Source organism: Falco peregrinus, chromosome 8 (genome assembly GCF_023634155.1).
Source record: "Falco peregrinus isolate bFalPer1 chromosome 8, bFalPer1.pri, whole genome shotgun sequence".
Classification (NCBI taxonomy): Eukaryota; Metazoa; Chordata; class Aves; order Falconiformes; family Falconidae; genus Falco; species Falco peregrinus.
The window spans coordinates 44,794,884-44,814,020 of NC_073728.1; the positions used below are offsets into that span (position 1 = coordinate 44,794,884).

A 19,137-nucleotide genomic window follows, 5' to 3' on the forward strand; every position below is an offset into this window, starting at 1 on the left:
CTTCTGTCCCTGCCTGTGTTCTCTAGGCTCCTTAGCACTGATGCTATTGTGGCCAAGTCTCAACAGAGTGCTCTGTGGAGTTCTAGCAGTTTGTAACAGTTAATCAGAGCAGACATGCAAGCTGGCCTCCCCTCAGAGCCAGCACTCCTCTTTTGCAGAAGCTCTATCCAGCTATTGCTATTTCTGTATGATCTGCTACTTTATATTCTGCATCTTTACTGCGGCCCTGTCCCTGGGAAGCTGGTGCATCTGCCCATCCCGAGCAGGCTGGCTGGGGCTAACACTCTGGCACTGTTTGCTGGAAACATGCTTTCTGACCTGACACTTTAGTATTGTTGGAGGTCCTGTAACGTTGCTATGATACAGGCGGGTGAATCCAGGACTGGGAAGAAGTCCTGAGCTAAGGCTGCATCTTGTGATACAGAGACACAAGGTTTGGGGATGTCTCTGGGTGTCCCTGTAGAGAGGTGACATTGCAAGAGATGGCCTGAGCTGTTGAGGTTTGAGATTAGCATAACGGAGGACCGAGGTGCCCTCAGCCCAACATGCCGTTCCCCTCCAGGGGTGCAGAGGCCAGAGATGGAGACTCCTGAGCCTGTCTGAGTCATGGATGGCAGAGAAAGAGCTCTCATGTGAGACCCTTGGGCCCATGGATGTGAAGGTCTGAGATTCAGTCCCTGCTGGTAAAAAATTCTCAGCCTGATGAGGCAGTGTTGCTGTTGCAAAGTATGCTTTGCTGTATTCCACTACCAATTTTTGGTTTATACTGTTTTCAAAAAAGCATCTTTTCAGCCATGCAGTTCTGTTGCAAATCACTGAAAACACCACACTGCAATGAGATTTTCTTTAGAAAGAGACTGGCTGCAGTGCAGTCACCCCTTGTCACTTAGAAAATGCCCATCAGCCAAACCCATCACCTCACCACTGCTCTGCAATTATGGTATTTCCACAAAGCTCAGAAATAAATGCTTTTGCATTGAGAGGCTTTGGGAGGGTGTCAGTTTCCGAGGAAATGCTTCTGGACTTAGTCAAAACATTTTGTGTTTTCATGCTATTTTTTATTTTTGTTACTTTGAGGTAAATTAGATGCTTTCTTAGAAAAATGTCCCATTTCCCAGTTCTCTTTACTGAGTAGTCTAATGTTGGTATCACGTGGGCATGAGGGCACAGCTGAGATGTGACTGTTTCAGACTCATTTTTTCCTCAGAAAATTTCTAGACACCTCCTCCACTGACCCCCTCCCCTTTGCTAAACACTGCAGGAAAAATTCTTTCTGCTTGTACCTTTTCATGGTGGTCTCACCCCTTACCTCTGACAGGGTGCTGCACGCACAGCGTAGGATCCTGGTGCTTTCTCCTTTGTGCATCTGGAGGGTGGTGAGGGAATTTGATCCAGAAGGCGCTGTTGCCACAAGTGGGCTTGAGTACAGCTGGTGACTGTGGGCTTTCCCAGTATCCTGGTTCATAAAGAGGAAATCTCTCCATGTGCTTGGCTCCTGTATTGCCTTGGGCCATGGCCTTCATCTGTTTCACATTCCTCCATCTCTTATACGAGCATTACTTTGTGCTGCAGAGCTGCACATACTTGTGGGATGGAGGCTTTTCGGATGATCTCACCTTTTCTTAAATTCCATATTTTTCTCACTGTCATGTTCTGTGATCCCGTCTTTGCACTCTCGTGGCTGTCAGGGCTAAGAAAACCTCCCACAGTTTCACTCATCACCTGCTGGGTGAATCCTGAACCATTTCTGCCTTTCTGTCATGACAGAGAACCTAATGGCATGAGGTCCTCCAGTGAGGGGACCGGTGTGCCTTGTGCCGTCCCCTGGAAGGGCTCCATTTTTTCTGCCTGTTACCCAGTCACCCATCTGAGTGTACCCTAACCAGTACTAACACGTTGACAGCCCCCCCAGCCTGCACCACCCAGCAGCACCTGCTCTTGTCCTCCTCCCTGCAGTAGCTAAGCCCACTCTTCTCTGCTCAAAATAGATATTTTGTTCACTACTTTCTTACCTTAATTTCCCCAGGAACAACGAAAGCACCACAAGTCTTACCAGCCTCAGAAACTAAAATAGTTGTTATGGAAGAAGAGTGTAAGTACCTTTCTCCCTTGCTCCCCCATATAGCTTCCTTCCCCTTATTTGTTTTGGGTTTATGAGACATTTTGCATAACTGCTTTATTGCCTCCTGGAATCTTCTTTAATCACTACTTCTCTTTGATTTCTCCCAAAGCCACTGATCTTTCCCTAGATCTTTCAAGAAGTATGATTTATATTGCTGGTGTCTATCTTAGAGAGGGAGAGGTTGCTAATGCAATGGTAACTTGAAGAACATACTACTTAAAATTGCAGCTGGATTTTAAGCATTCCCAGCTTTTTCAATACATGGATTTATTGATGCTTGTTAGACTTTGTCATGGTTTAACCCCAGCCAGCAACTAAGGACCATGCATCTTCTGGCTCACTCCCTGCAGTGCACAGCCGCCCCCCATCCCCACGGTCCCCACCCCTCCATGGGATGGCAAGGAGAATTGGGAAGAGGTACTTAGCTGCTGGCTGAGCTTGTTACAGCCTTTGATTTAGTGGTTTTTTTCCTTGGTTTGTTTTTGGGTTTGAGCTTGCGCTTTTTTTGAGGATATGGGAGAAAGAAACCCAGAAGAGGCTATAGGAAATACAAGAATGAAGACATGGGTCTTCTGAGCATGTCATACAAAAACTGCAGAAAAGACATCTGTGCCATGCCATGACGTTTTTCCTTGAATCTCCAGAAAGCAAGAACAGACTTCCAAAAATGTTTAATCTGATTTAATGTGGTAAAAGTGCTTTTCAGCATCCCCTTGTATTCAGTGTTCGCAAATACAATAGAAAATAGACACACAAAAATAAAAATCCAAGCATGTGCACGAGTGAACATCTAGAAGCCAGGTGCCTGGCCGATGCTTCACCATTTTCTGGTGGAAGGCATTATTTCTGTGGGAGACCCCCCCCCCGGGGGCCAGTGTGCCACCCTGGTGGTGTCAGCACGCTGGACAGCCCACCAGCATCCCCTCCACGGGAGTGGGAGCCTGGGGAGCTGCGGGCTGGGCAGTTATTTTGAGATCCGTGCTCTATTTCCATTCCAGCTGCTCCTGCCCAGAACCAACAATGCAGCTGGCTGTGCTTCTCTGTCGGCAATTCTACTTTGCAGATTTTATGGAGATGTTTCGTCCTCGGAAAGCTCAATCTTTTGTGATTTTAAAGGAAATCCGATTGCAGCCACAGCAGGGAATGGCCAGGTATCCTTTAAAAGCATTTCTGATTAGAAAACTGCACTCAAAATTTGCTCTGGTGTTGTGCTTAGCCTTCCACCGCACTGGAGACATCAAGCTGAGAGGCAGCACCATTAATGCAATGACCATACCATCCTTCCCCAGGATTTTTCCTTTGTGCTCATTAGCATAGATCCATGCTACTTATTTGCATTGCATTAGATATATGCTATTTTTACTGAAAGTCAAATTTCAGTAGAAAGGAAACTGGCAAGATGCTGTGTGCCTTGCACAGGAGTTTCTCCTTCTGAAAAATTTCTTTCCTCTGTGGGAACATCATCCTTGACTGTTTTTGTCTTAAGAGATGGTGGAGTCTCCAGAGTTAAAGTTGTAATTGACTTTCTTCCTTCACATTCCTTTTTTATGATGTCTCTCAATTTTTATCTAAATTACACATAGTCCCTCTGATTTTTACAGTTACTGATGATCTATCGTAGAATTACACATGTGTATAACATATGGGGAGGTAATGAAGATGTGAGGTGTGATGATCTGGAAAGCTGACAAGTATCTCATTTTTGTAAAATTCTTGCACTTCTTTTAAATGCCAGTATTCAAGAGCTTCTCTGGCACCTGTAGGTAGTCCCACCTCTCATTGTTTCACTGAAAGGTTGTAAATGATCTGCTGGATTTTAGACACCATGTTGAGAAAGCACCATGCACACTCAGGGGTAGCTGCAGTTCCCTGGGAAAGGAGAGACTGCCAGGCACAGGCAGCTTGGTTGCTCCTGTTTGGCCTGTGGTGCGAGGCAGGCATCTTACCAGGCAGGCTGGGCAAGGCTCTTAGACCCTGCACCTCCAGAAGCTCACTGTGTTCTCCCCATGGCCCAGACAGTCCCTATGGGCAAGGGGATGAAACCCCATCACTCTGTGTAGCCCCACGTGCCTCACCTCCTGAAGCCCTGTTGCTCCTGGTGTATACGTTTTTAACTTGTGTTTTTCCTGAAGGTCCCAGTTCCTTCCTGGATGTCTGGCCTTCCTTTCTACCCCTGCCTTGGGAAAAGGAGTGGGATATCACATATTTCCCCCTTGGAGCACTGTTAGAGCCTTTCTTACCACCTCTGAGTGCAGCTACTAGCAGATCCTGCGACATTCCGTCACCCCTGCCTTCTTCACACACCTGCCTGGTAAACAGAATAGGAATCAGTGGCAAAGTTTAGAAACATTTTGATAGAGGCAAAAATGGAAGAAGGTTCACAGCAATCTGTAGAGCGTTCTGAGATGGAAGGTTTATGCAGAACAAAGATACTAAAGTCTTATCAAAGTTTCATTTTTAAAAAGTAAGATAATGTTTGAAATCACCAAAAAAGTCAGGTAATCCCTTTTGCTTGTTCTCTGCTGTTGAGTTCTCCTCAAGTTTATTTCCTGGACTTCAACAAACAGGTGAAGTCCTAAGGGTAGAAAGAGAATACAGGCTGGGTGGAGGAGGTGTGTTTGGATGCTATCAGGATACAAGAGGATCCACCAGTGATGGGCAGATGCTCTAAGCCAACATGCGGATCATTGCAGCTGCTCAGCCGGACTCTGCTACGCCCGTTGTCAGGATCGTCGCCTGGCTGATCCGGTTGAGTGCTGTCACCTTCCCAGCCCATGCAGGCTGGCAGTGCTGCCAGGGCCACCGCACTCTGTGGTGTTGTGCAACAGAGGGGTTTGGGATCAGGTGAGAAGATGAAAGAGGGAGAAAGAGCAGAAGAGGTGGTGCTGAGTTGTGCTGAGAACATGAGGATTGGGGGATAATGTGAGACACCTGAATGAAAGCTGGGCCCTCTGGATTGACTTTTTGGGACCTTTATTTCAACTGCTGCGGATCACAAGCCCTGCCTGAAGTCCCTTTAGAGATTCCTGTGAGAGGGTAGGTGAAACAGCCCTTCTTTCTGTGATGAAGTCTAAGTTTCCAAACCAGTTTGAGTCCACAGATTTCATAGCTGTTGTCATGGTGATGCCATTGGACTAAGTTTGTAGACTTATTGGTTTAGACTTGTTAAGGCTCTCCCTCTCCCATGTAATACCTTCCCCGATGCTTAGTGGCTGGGTGTCAGAAATGTTTTCCTTGCTTGCTCTCCCTGTGGTGAGATAGGCCTGGTGGACTTGCATGATTACGGTGGCTCACTGATGTCTTTACTGTGATGTGGTAAATTCACATCTAGTCACATCTAGTTGAATCGAAGCTTCAGCATGTACCATAGTAAGATGTGCCATGTAATTCAGGTTCAGCCAATTCCCCCAGATCTTGTCTCCAGTCCAGTCTGGCATGGCTTTTACTGGGTGACCATGGCAGACCTGCACATTAATTTGCTGCTCAGTGTCTGGTCACTCCAGTCTGAAGGCACTGTACTCTCTTCAAGCCAGCAATGCTACAGACATGAGCGTGGTGCTGTTGCTTTGGAGTTGAAGGGTGTCCAGCCAGCCCAGAGCCCGGGTGTAACAGACAGAAGTTAGTCCACCAAGGCCCACGCGGACAGACCAGTTTTCAATATTAGACTAAAAATAAGTCCTGGCGTGGTCTTTGCTCAAATAATTTAAAACCCACAGCTGGAGGTGTGGTTAATAATTGAGCGGAGCCCGCATGCACGCAGGCATGGTACCTTGCAGTGTATGTTTTGGAGATCTGGCTGTCAGTCTGCAGAGAGCTGCGTCATGCCTGCTCTCAAGTCCCTGCTTATTTTGCATGCTGTGTATTTTTTAAGTAGCCATAGCATCTACCACTCCAGACGCGAAGCAGAGACAGGCCGTTGTGACTCTAAAGGTAAAGATGGGCATATGGAGCGAAGCATGGGATGGAAGCTCATCACCCCTGGAAGAACTGAGGCTGTAAGCCCAGCGTTCAGAGCAGGAGGCTGCGTAACAGATCTGCTCTGTCAGACTCCACCACGTGATCCTGGCATGTTGCTTCACTTCTTGGGCTTCAGCTGTCCTGCAAAGCATTCATGCTGGCACTGGCCCTGCAAAAGGCTTTTTAGGTTTGTTGAACAGATCCCTTCATTGAAGTATCATGTTGCTGCTATTACAATTGATGATGGGGATTTGGGAAAATAAAATGCTGCAGTGCTAATGTGCATTCTGGGACCCTTGTGGTAGAGAAAATCATAGGAAAGAGTCCTTCATAAGGCTGGAGAGATCAGCCTGGAGGAGCAACAGAAGGTTTATAGTAATACAGGACTTTGCCTCTGCAAAAGCTACCTGTCCTATGGAAACAGGCAGTCCCTTGGAGCTCAGAAACCTTTACACTTGCTCCTCAGTGAAACGCTTGAACAGTGCAGATGGGAGACACGGGGAGTGCTGCGTTTGTTGTTCTGATCAGCAGTGTCTGATGCTCTGAGATGAGTGCCCCTGCAGTCTGGCATTTATATTTTGGGATGAACTTCTAGTCTGCAACTATTGATCCTCATGATCCTCTCAGGAACTGGGAACGCAATTCCAGCAGGATCTGTTTCAGTAAAATGCAGGGGTAAATACTGGGTCATTTCCAAATGAATAAGCACAAAGGAGCAGAATTTTTATGAGGTCCAGTGTCCCCGTCTGTTGCTAGGCAAGCCCCAGTCTGCACAGGCCCTTCTGATTTTATGTACAGAAAGCAGCAGTGAGCATCCAGCCTCTGTTCAGGTTTATTAAGAGAAGAGAGTGTCATACCAGACATACAGAAATCTGTCACAGAGGGAATGGTTAGGATCAACAGTCCCTCAGTGTATTCATCAGTGTAACTCATGGATTTAGTGTGGCTCGTGCCAGGATTACAGTGCTACAGCTGAGGAATAGCTGAGCCAGACACCTTCTCATCCATGTTCTTCTGAAAAGCAGTTGGATGAACTCGGTTGAGAAGAACCCCAGCAATTCTGTGGTTTATCTGTAAGTACATGAGGCATATACAGAGCAGTCAATTTATATACACTCTCCAACCAGCTGAGTTCATCTGTCTAACTGAATGTCTAAATATTGAGAGAGTAAAGTGTCTGTACTCTATGAACCCACCAGTCAGTTGGTTTTTTTTAAAAAAAAAGACCAGCAAAACTATCACTTGTCTCCCTGCTTCTCTCAACAGTAGCTGTAGTTTGTGAAAAATTTATTATAATTTATAGTCCAAGCTGCATTAATTAACTCTTTGCAGTGGGAGTATTTCACCCGATTTCTGAGAACAAACTGGTAAGCTCTCTGCAAAGGTTAAATGACATGCATGGTAGGAATTGTGTAAGAATCCCTGCACAATCATTAATGGCCTTTCTGCATAGATACATTGTGTGAAGGAAAGTCCACATGACAATGTCAGTGCCCATGGCTCTCCTTGCTGTGGCCCTATCACTGATGTTAGTCCCAGATAACCTAGGCATGTGGTGGAAAATAGACTCTTTGAATGACTATGGTGCTCAGGGTCTCCCCTGTGTTTATGCTACACTGTTCTCACTGACTGGGACAGCAACGATAAGATGTGGCTTCAGATCATTCACAGTCACATCCATCAAAAGGCAGCTCTCTTCTTCCCATCTTCACCTCCTTATTCCCTTCTGCTTTGTGCTCAGCTCTGGGGCTGAGACCAGCTGGAGGCCTGACATGCTGATGGGTGAGCTGCGTCAGGCCTGCTGCCACCTTGCAAGAGCTTTGTGGCCAGCTTGCCTGTGCGTTTGCAGTGGCCCCTGTCTCAGGGACACCTTGCTTATTCCCACTGCTCTGATTTCCCCATTTCTTTTCTGTAGTTTGCCCATGCACACTCCCTGTTTCCTGCCCTTAATTCACTGAAGTACTTGGAGAGGCAGTTGTACATGACTGATGTTACTGCACAAGCTCCCCCCATCATCTCCCACTGCCATCATGTGAGTTTCTTTCCATGCAGATTGCAGCTAGTGCCAAAACCTGCTCCCTTACTTATTCAGATCTCCATTTATCTCAATAATTTTACAACTTTCCAAGTAATTTGGGAGAGATGGAGTTGTGTTGGAGGCTGTAAGAAGGATTTGTTCTACCACACCAGCCAACAGGGAGTAAAATCTGTCTGGTACCCTGGGGCAGTTAAGGTAAAATAGCTGTGGGAAGTAATTTCTGAATCACCAGGCACACTGAACTGGTGGTTCGAGTGGTGATGAATGAATATGCATGTCTGCAGATAACCTGTGTGTGAGGCTCACTTTACCAGCATCATTCATCGAACTGCAGATGACACAGGACCAGGTAGATATTTGTTAAGATATTTCCAGTGGCTGAGGCTGATGAGCGAACACAGCTAAACATGAAGTAACTGAATGAAGTCACTTGTGAATCTGGGAATTACCCTGCTAGTGTGGTGGAAACCCACTGATATCTCCCTTAGCCTCACGCTTCAAGGTGCTTGCCTGTGATCTGCAGCCACATGATGTCAAAGGCAGCCACATTTGAATGCAGGCACAATTAACACTTTCTAAGTGAGACTTTTCACTTCCCTCTGTCCTCCCAGCAGAGCTGCTCTCTGACTTGGCAGGTCTCTCCATCCTTGCTCCCAAACTAGTTGCAGCTGCTGCCCTCATGAACATGATGTCCCAGCTGCAGCAACTTCCCAGAGCAATCAGGCACCTTGGGAGGCTCTGGACTCCCCATTACCATGCAGGCATGAGAGTCCAGGATTATAATAGATAAAGATCTTTATTCAGTATATCAAAATTCAAAATGAACATTGCAAATTACAATGAACGGAACAGAGAACAAACCAGGGTGATGTAAATATCATGGGTGTAGAATGGTCTTGCCAGCTCCAAAGGGAAAAACAGAACCAGAGATCGCACAAAAAAGGATTGTGGCCAGGTCAGTCCCTGTGTAAGAAGCTACTAAAGAGATCATTGCTTTCCAGCTAGGGGAGGAGGTGCTAGCTGTACCTGTAAAGCCACAGGTAGCACAAGGGGAAATCAGTGGGCATGCTAACTATTTTTTCTAATACAAGAGCCAGGAAGGGGCAGGTTTAAAAGAAGTAAATGGAGATGCATCTTTGCACACTGTGTGCAAACACTGGAACCCTTGTCACATATATTCTGGATGCTGCAAGATTAGATTTGTTCAAGCAGCAACTAGACACATCCGTGGAAGAGAAATCCATCAAAGGCCATTCAATGTAAAGGCACTGTGGCTAACCTCTGAGCTGCTCATCCTAGATGGCCAGAAGAAAATTATCAATGCATGAGTGTGCTGATCTTCCTCCAGCATTGCCTGTTGGCCACTGTCAGAGAGAAGACAGGGCTTCGGTTTGACCAGTACAGCTGTTTATACTCTCATAATGGCCTGTATTTGATGGCACTCTTTTCAATTGGGAACTGGGCTGACTGCCTCTTTTTGTAGCCTTTGCTACATCTCTGCTGCTGACAAATGAACCATAGTAATATGTTTCTGTGGTTCAGTTTTAAAATACTTTGTGCTTCTTTGGGAGAAAAGGCATGGCACGTGCAGAAAACAGGATTTAAAAGATAATTACATTAACAAGGTGCTTCTGGAAGAACTGATCATGTATTTTTCTGACAGGCATAACACTGTTAACAGATCTCTTTCTAGAAGTGCACAACACACATGTCCCAAGCCTCATTTGTGTCAGTGATTTTTTATTTGTTTAAAAGAAGCAAAATTTTTTGTATGGGATGAAAATCCCATGCAATCTTCAACTGGTCAATGCTGTAATGCACTCTGGTATCCAAACATCACACAGCACCGCATCTTCCTGTCCACCTGTTCTGGTGGAAAGTGTACCTCTTTGTCTGAGTTGTTTTCTATGGGGAGCTTTCTGGGCTTTGTTTTTATTTCTCCCTCTCTGCTACTCCCTTACTGTGGGAAGGCTCCCCCCAGAATCATTTCCTGTAGGATTTATGATGTGAGACTTGGACACATGGCTTGTTTTGCTTGCTAGCAGCTGGTACATTTGATGGTTGAAGGGGTGATGGCTTCCTGCAGGCTGTGCTTGTTCTTCATCCATTGTGCCTTTCAATTTGTACTGGTGCTTTCATTCATGAAGTTTCAGTGCTCCCTGATCTGTAGGAATGCTTGCAGCTTCAACAGAGACCGGGTCATTGTGCAGTTTTAAAGTCCTTCAGTCAAAGACTGCAAGCACTGCAAACCACAGGCTGCCCTGCGAGCAGCTTTCAGCAGCACCCGTGCTGTGTGCTGCCTAGGCAGCACTTGGGGACAGTGGCTGTCTTCGGTGTACTGGCTCCCCTGTAATTTTCACACTCCACTGGCAGGCCCTTGCTTGCTCTGCTGCTGCTTCTGCCTCCACAAGAGTGGCCCAGCCAGTGCTGGGGTTGCTGCAGCAGAGCAGGCAGCTCCTGGCCCAGCAGCGGCACAGCCTGCAGCCTCTCGTGCCCATGCACAGCGCAGCCCGCACGCAGCCTGGCTCCCACGGCCTTTTGGGACACAGCTGTGTGCTGCCAGGCTAGGTTTTATTTTCATGCTCATTTTGAAAATGGTATTTGTTGTTAAGACTTGGTGTAAAGTGGCTGGATCAAGCAGTAGCTAAGGGAGAGGCCTTGCAAAGAAATTCCCAGTGCTACCACACACAGTTAGAGCTCCTCTGTCCTGAGCCCACTGCTGTCCATTTGCCTTAGGAGAAATGTCCTACTGTCTCGTAAAGGTAGAAATTATACAGAGCTGTTATGAAGCCATTATGATGGTTTTGGCTTCTAGTTCCCATTAATCTTAACCGGAAGGGAGTGCTGAATTTCACTAAAGAAGTTTGGAAATTTTCATATTTGAGGGGGTTTTTTGCAAGGACTTCTTTGGTGGCTTGGTCAAATCATCGTCTGTGCTAAATAACCTGGCATACACTCTAGTATGTGTACACTGCTCTGCACATTTGGCTCCCAGCTGGCTGGCGTTAGGTACCCTAGGAAGGGAGCAGCTATTTACTGTCCCAGGGCCATGCACATTTTCAGTCTTTGCTGAAGTATTTGCCATGTCTGGTTTGCAGAGCACTTTGGGACAACTTGCTCTGCCCTGGACAGCTGTGAAAAGACAACACCAGAGGCAATGGTTATTCAAGGCAAAGCATAGAAATAGCTCCTCTTGTGCAGAACCCTGGCTCTGTTGGGCAGCAGGAGGCACTGACTTCCCTGTGTGAACAGAAGACAATGGGACTGGACAGTGCATTGGTCGGAGCGAAATGAACAGTAAGCTTGGCTCTGCCTTGAGCTGTGTGCAGGTAACAGCCAGGGCTGTTCCTGCTGTGCACAGAGAGGCACAGACCCCATGCAATCAGAGGTAGTCCTAAAAGCAGGAGAGCTAGAACAAACTGGTTTGGCTGCTCATGTGCCAAGCATCACCCAGATGTGAGAGGCTTCACAGGATGCTGGGAGCCCACCTTCACCTGCAAGAGTCCAGATGTGCCCAGCAGGCATGGGCTGGAGCCGGAGCGTGAGAGCAGAGGGCACCAGGGGCAGCAGGGCAGGCATGCACAGCAGCCTGTGAGCCTGCTGTGGTGGCGGGATGGGGATGGGGGCTGCCCGAGGAGTGGAGAGCAGCCCTGGCTCCCTCTGGGGCAGACTCTGGTATGCCTCACTGCTTCTCCTGAGGTTCTGACTAGCTCCTGCCTGGGGCTCTGGCTCCAGCCTTCTTTCTCAGGTCCTGTGTCAGTGAGGTTTTCGGTCTTAAGCGACTGGTCTGAAGTCACTAACCTTTCCATGAGGTTTGTTCATGCTTTGGAAAACAGGACGGAGGAGGGTATCTCCTCAGAAAGCTCCGGTACAACATAAAAGGTGCTGGAAAGTCAGTAGTAGCCCCATTCCTGGAGATGTAACTGTATTAAGGTATAAACAAGGTGGGTGGTCCAGGAAAGGGGACTATCTTTAATGAGATGAAGTATTCAGTTGGAAAAAGCAGATGCTTTTGAGTGCCCTGCTCTTATTTCAGTTATGTGAAGATGGGTCTGCATTCCCCGAAGCTCGTCTGCTTTTGTAACCTATATCAGTTGCTCTAACAAAAGGTTTTTCCGCTCCTAGAAGCCTTTGTCTTGCCTATGGAGACTCTCTATTTTGGGCTGTAAGTTTGTCCGAATCGTTCAGAGACAGGAATTACAATGAAATTCTGCAGAGTACCATCAGGTTTGTTTGTACCTTACATGGCTGGAAAGCTTTTCTCCAGAAATAAATTTGTATTTGGGAAAGTATCTGTATCCCAGGAAACTTGAGTCATGCTGGCTGCTTCCCTCTTGGCACAGACCAGGGCTGACTGACTTCTGCTGAACTTCTGCTTGGTCTCTTGAGGCAGCCCCGCTGGGGCATGGCAGAGAGATGCTCAGAGACAGGGCAGATGGAGCTGTTCTTGTTTGCACTGTCCCCCTATTGCAGGGACAATGAGGGCACTTGCTTCTGGCTCTGAAAAGTTATTTCCTTGCAGAGCTGTGGAGCAATGAAATGTCCCCTGCAGTATCTCTGGATCTTGGTCCAGTATCATGATGCAAATCAGGCCTCAGCACCATGCCGCTGTGCCTGTGTGACCCAGCAGCATGTGTTCTTCCTAACCTCCTGCCTGCCTGCCAGTGCAGGGTTGCATGCATGTGTAAGGGAGGGAAAGGAGAGATGGGAAAGGGGCACTTTCCCCTACAGCTTGTCAAAGATATGACCTTGTCCTGACATGCTGGCTGCTTAGAGGAAGGCACGTCCTCAACTCCTCACTCACTTAGCTACTTTTGCTGGGAAAGTAAAGGTCAAGTTGCAGCCCCAGGACCTGGAAAGGTGAAGGTGGGTCTAAAGGCACAGGCTGAGGTTTGTAGCTCTGGGGTTTTTACTTTGGCAAATGAACTAGTTGAAAATCATCTAAGAAAACAGAATTTCCCAACAAAGGGAATAACAATATATCCTTTGTATGTGTGTGTGTGTTGTATTTTTTCCTCTGCAGTAACCACAACTCTCTCCTCCTGGTCCGGGCATGCTAGAAAATGCAACGAAACAGCCAAGTCCTACTGTGTCAATGGAGGGGTATGCTACTACATCGAGGGGATTAATCAGCTGTCTTGCAAGTAAGTGAGTGTAGTTCTTGTGTCAATATGGAAATTACTTGGCTGGGGGAGAGGAGACCTCTGCGCAACTGCTGGAGGAGGGGTAGCTCTGAAATTCTCCTGGCAATTTCAGTTTGAGCAGAAAAATTGCAGTTTCAGAAAGGGAGACCGAAGGGGTTGGGGTGGGGGAGGAGGGTTTGTATTTTCCTTTTTGTGCAAATATTGCTGTTCACTTCTCCTGACTCTTCCTCTATGAATATGTTTGTCCTGGTGTTTCCCTTTCTTCCCTTTCTCTTCTGCAGCTTCAGGGAAGGTCGGGTCCCTTTTGCTCTCCCTGAGCTAGGTCAAAGCTCTGCATCTCCTGCTGACATGTCCCCCCCTGCAAGCAGGGGGAGCTTTTCCCAGTGCAAGGCCATCTTCCTCCTCTCTGACTGGAGGGGGCCTTTGCTGAGACCTGTCTCTTTCCTCAGTGCCTGCACCTCATGGGCTCAGAAGCAGGTTTAGCACACAGCTGTTCACCACTTTGTGGCAGGCTGTGCGTTATTTCTCACCTTCAAATGTTAAAACCTGCAGAAAGTTTCCACAGGGAGACATACTAAGTTATTCTTAAAATGAAATTTCTTCGAGAGCTTAAAGTGGGGCTGCGTAGTCCAAGGGACCTGGAATGGGATCTGAGACCTTTTCACCTCTGGTTCAAACCTATCACAGCCAGCAAGCCCAATAGCATCTCACAGCTCACCCTCCAGCCAAATGGGGGCTGCGAACAGGAAGCGTGGTCTGATTGCCAGTGCTGGAGACATAGCTCCCTAAAGCACACCTGTACCAGTCCCCAGGCTCCTGTGGAGTGAGCATGAGGTGGTACCCTGGGTGTGCATTTGCTGAGCAGATGCGGTCAGCTTCTGAGCTCACCTGGGGACCCAAGCATCACTGTGTCCAGCTTGGAGAAGCCCAGAGCTGCTGATTTTCTCCCTGTGTGGCCTAGAGACGTCTCCGTGGAGATGCACAGCCCAAGGTATTTACATCTGTGGATGTCAACCTACTACCACTGCCACTGCATGGTGTGATACTCACTAGACACCTCAGCTCCTCAGGCCTTGAAGGACGCCTTCAAACGGAACCGTCACCCCTCCTGGAAGGGTTGTGAGCTGACTGACGCTTAACACAACTCCTCCCTTCTCTCAGTATTCCCTTGTTTTGTCAGGAAGCAGTAGGAAACAACGCATGGAAATGCATTCTGCTGAGCTCCTGTGCACTTACTTTCCAATGCAGGATCAGCTGTGGTGGGAAGGATATAGGATGAACAACATCTTCCAGTTCTCCCAGGCTTGCCCCTTCAGACAGGAAAAGAGCCGGGTAGGACAGAAAGCAAATACTGTGGTCCTCTACATTCCCATGTGCATGAAGTGAGAGCAGCCCTTGTACTCCACAGGTCCGTGCTTTAGGGTAGCTGTCACTGTTGTAGGCTTCTTGGTGGCATGAAGTTCATCTTGTGGGGGCATCATCATCTGGGGCACTAAGTTCCCCACAGGAAACACGGAGGAAGCCCCATATGATGAATCAAAGTCACAGACACTATTCTGGTGCAGCTGCAGACCCAAAAAGCTCCAGCACTTCCAGTCTTTCCAGGCTGGGGAGGGCTCAACCCTTGAAGCCTGAAGAAGTGTATGAATCAGTATCTCTATCTGTGAGCACTGTGGTGGTGTCAAAAGCATATATCTCAAGGCTGTTTCTTTTGGAAAGAACTTGAATCTAGATCAAGACTTTTCAAATAGAATCAATTTCTAATTACAACAAGAGTTACCTGAACTCCTGCCACATGCAGCTGTAACGGTAAGGCTCTTGTTTTTCCTAATGAACAATGCACATCGTAGTTAGCAAGTGTCTTCAGCAGATAGATTGTTTTAACCCAAGTAATTCCAGCCTAGTGAAGAAAAAGTCTACCTTCAAACCAGGCTGTTATGATAGCTGATGAGTGGAGGTGAAGCTCAGTGATGGATTCCATTAAGATTTTATGTGCCGTACAGAACAGACCTGATTATTTCATATCACTTGAAAGCCTTGATTTCCTTTTCTGATGAGTCCCAAGATACCAATGGCTAAACCAGATTGTAATTAAAGATGGGGGGGGGTGGGGGGTGGGGGGTGCAGGGAGCGGGGCACAGCAAAGTGTGACCTAAAAGGAGGTACTTTGAAGGTCTGCACTGTCATGATTCATCTGCCAGAAAAGTCAGATCTGTGTTAACAGGAACCCAGGGGACCCAAGTATCTTCCAGACAGTGCAGTCATTTCTGATCTTACTGCTTGAGGAGATATCTGGGTGTCCATTCTCCTTGAGTGCTTTTATCATTAAATCGTAGACTGAAGATAAGAAATCCTGGCTTTTGAAGTGGTGTAATTTTAGAGTTTCTGGACTCCAGAAGACCATAGTTATTGAGGAACGCAGAAGCATTTGAACTCAACATAATATTTCCCATAAAATGGCTTTCCCAGTAACATGGATGATTCTTGAGGAAGGATAATGATGGATGAATGGACTTCACATTTGTCTGCCTGCGAACTAGCAAAATGCTGAAATGGTTCACAGGTTCCTAGTTGCACCAAGAAGGAGATCTGCTGCTGTGGTTTGTGAAAGATACAACAATACAGATTTGGAGGAGAAACTAGAGGAGGCAAAGATGAAGGCTTTGACCTGCATTTCTCAACTCTGTAACATGGGAGCCAGTCGTGGTCCTCCAGCCACACCATGCCTCTGAGACATGAGCATGGAGGAGGTTGATAGGTCCTTCTGCACACAACCTCTTCAAATGCCTTGAAGATCAAACAAGAGCCATTGGAGCATCTTGAGCCAGGAACAACATATGTGTCCATGTGCTGTTCCCATTTTGCTGTTCTGACTAGAGTCAGCAGGGCCTTGGGGGGTCTTCTGGCACCACGTACCAGCTTGCAGTCCTCTTTCACAGAAGGCTAAGTAGTTTCTAGAACCCCAGCACTCATATGATGTTACCAGCCTTTCTGTACTGGAAAGCTATCAGAAAACAGAATTTTAGAATATTCTTGTTCACTACCTGCCACCCTCCTGTAATCAGCTTTCTGGGGTGGATTTCATTGTTTGCAGCTGTCCACAAGCACTGGAGATCCTTCCTGTAGATGTTACCCCTGGCATTCTGGAGTGAAAATAGCAGCTGGGTTCTCAAACTATTTCTTCTCCTGAAGTGGCTCATTTGTTACAGATGATTTGTTATATCGCCTGAATTGGCAGCTGGCTTTTTCTTATTATTTTTTAACAGGCTTCCTGGAAACGTGTTCCTCTTGGTCTTTTAAATTCTGGGGAACAGACTGTTTGCCTGTAAACCCACCTCCTCCATCCCTTTTCAGTGTGCTTCAGCTAGACCTTGGACAATGCGTTTTCTTCACCAGGGAAGAGCCCAGAATGGACTTGGAGCTGTCAGAATTTGTGTCTTTTTGGATTGTGTGCTTGCATAATTTTGTCCTTAATCTGAAGTAAATTCTGCACATGCTAGTGCCAAAGGAAACCTGAACATGATACAATCTGTGCTGTTACTTTGACTCTGCAAACAGACCACCTGGAAATTACATGGGAGAAGCGTGATCTGCCTCAGATATTCTGCAAATTTTCAGTGTAAACCCAGGAAATGAATGAGCCACACACATACAGAATTGACTCAACAGCCCTAGTAAATTAAAGAGCCCCATGCTCTTTTGACAGGAAGAATTTCTTGACCCTTCCCTTGACCACCTTGCTCAGAGAAGCCTTACAAGTTGGACTGGTTTCTCACTACAACTGTAGGGAAGTGGTGAGTTTGAGTAGAGCAGACTCCTGTGCCTGCAGAAGGGATGCACACAAGCAAGGCTCAAGGCCTGAGACACGGAAGAGAGGTGACTGGTTTGTTGCATCCAGCTGACTGTATCGCTTGGGGTGGCTAGCAGACTCTGATCTTGTGTCTGCCTCAGTCCTGGAGCCCACTGGGTTCTTAGAACAACTTAGAGTAGTTTGAGGCTGCTTTAATCTTTTATTGCTGGTTGCCATGCCCCACGGGGCTGTGATAGTGTGTGTATCACAGCAGAAATACACTTTTTCCCACTTAGGTCTTGGCACATGTTATCTACAGTTGGGGTCTTCCCAGCCAAACAAAGAAACAAAGCAAAATCTCATCACTGCATGGTCCTTCTCTGCCCATTTAAATGTGCTTTGTGACTCTTCTGTGTGGCTGATGCAATTGAAGTGGCTGGTACCCTAGGATCTTCCTAAATTGTGTGGTATCAGAAGACTTAAAGAGCTTTGTAGAGCAACACCCCCATGTCATGTTGGACCAGTTGTGCTTGCAAGAGTCGGGCTGAAGGATTTACGAATGCTGACAGGTAAACAGACTCTCTGGGTTTGGGCTGACAGCATTGCGTTGAGAAAGTCAGGTCAGAGGCCTGGAAGACCTCAGACAAAAAGTGCAAGTCAAGGAGAGAATAAAAAACAAAAGAAAGCAAAAAAAAATCAGTTAATTTTTGAACTAGTTGATGTATGCAGGTCACCTTTTCACAAGATGACATGTTCACTTCCTATAAGCCTGTTTGCTTACCCCCTCCATGCGTCTTGCTTCCTGCAGATTTTCCCAGGAAAGGGGAAAGATAACTTTGGAGGGTCAGCCACGTTGCCAGCTCTCCTGTGCTTTTCCAGAGTACCTTTCAAAGGGATGAATATCAGGTGATCTTGTACGGCTGTGGTCCTCCCTGGAGCACAGCTTGCTTATCTCCCCTGTGGTGTCAGGAGCTATGCCATCCTTCTTGGTGACTCCACTGGTCTGGTCAGCACAAGCTGCCCATTGCGCAGCCACAGGGATGTCACTTTGCCATGAATATATGAGCAGTTCTGCGGGAAGGTGTTGCAACATCCTTGGAAATGAAGAGCCCACAGTTTGAACTAGGGGTGAAAATCTCCACATCCTGTTCCAAATCTCCTGAAGCAGCCAGGGCTCATTCATTGGGGTTTGCACACTGTATCTCGGGTGATGGCATCAGGTACCTTTCCAGGTTCAAGTGGCCCTCTATGCATCCCATTCAATGTGCCCTTTTTAATGCACATGTAACTGTAGCAGACCCTTGAGCACCATCAGAGTGTGGAAGCTGATCCTGCAATAGGGGGGCTCAGTGAGGACAACACTGCAGATTCTGCCAAGCTCCCACAGCTCAGTTGGAGCTGCACTGTTGTCTTCACTGAGCCTAACAGTGGGTGTCCCTGCTCTGCTATACAGCAAACATGCCTTGATTAGCTGTTCTGGATAAAGCCTCTGCATTTATTCTGGTTGCTTTCTTCTCTTCCCATCAGTGATTTTGTGGAGTCCAGCATTTTGTGGCTCTCCAGAGCCTGATCATCTGGGACTGGTCAGGGGACAATGACAGAACTGTCTTCTTTTTCAGCCCTTTTCACAAATAAGCAACATGCTTGAAACATTTCTCCATTTGCTTATATCAGTGCATTGTGTCCTTCTGCTACAGCTTCTCCTTATTTTGAAGCACCTGCTCGTTCACATTCTTCTGTAACATGGATTGCATTATGAGAGCTACTAAATTTGGCATACTTTAATTAAGATCTGGGGGAGTAAAGGAAATGTGCCAGCCCTTGCAAGATTTAGATCAACAGCTGGGGAAAAAAAGTTTTGTTTCCAGCAGGAACATTGTGATAATGATGTTATTAATTCACAGTACCAAATAATAATAAACAATGATTATTGCTCTGCCCTGATACAGGGCAAAAGGTCAAAGTTTCTCAGTTTTCGTAAATAAGTGCTCTGCAAACAACATAGAAATGGGTCATCCAAACCATTTTGGTTTGTACTTTTTGAGATGCTTTATTTGGCTGATCATCTCACTGCATTTTTTTTACC

At 46.9% G+C, this 19,137-nt stretch overlaps 1 protein-coding gene across 4 annotated transcripts in view; it reads left to right on the plus strand.

Moving 5' to 3' along the window:
* NRG2 (neuregulin 2) overlaps positions 1-19,137 on the plus strand; it is a 165,848-nt gene that overhangs the window by 116,299 nt on the left and 30,412 nt on the right. For 3 of the 4 annotated variants that reach the window (XM_055812352.1, XM_055812351.1, XM_055812353.1), the window contains exons 4-5: positions 2,027-2,092; positions 13,141-13,261. In XM_055812352.1, coding sequence (XP_055668327.1) covers positions 2,027-2,092; positions 13,141-13,261 — 187 coding nt within the window. The remainder of the gene's footprint in view (positions 1-2,026; positions 2,093-13,140; positions 13,262-19,137) is intronic. The other variant, XM_055812354.1, reaches the window with a different exon arrangement.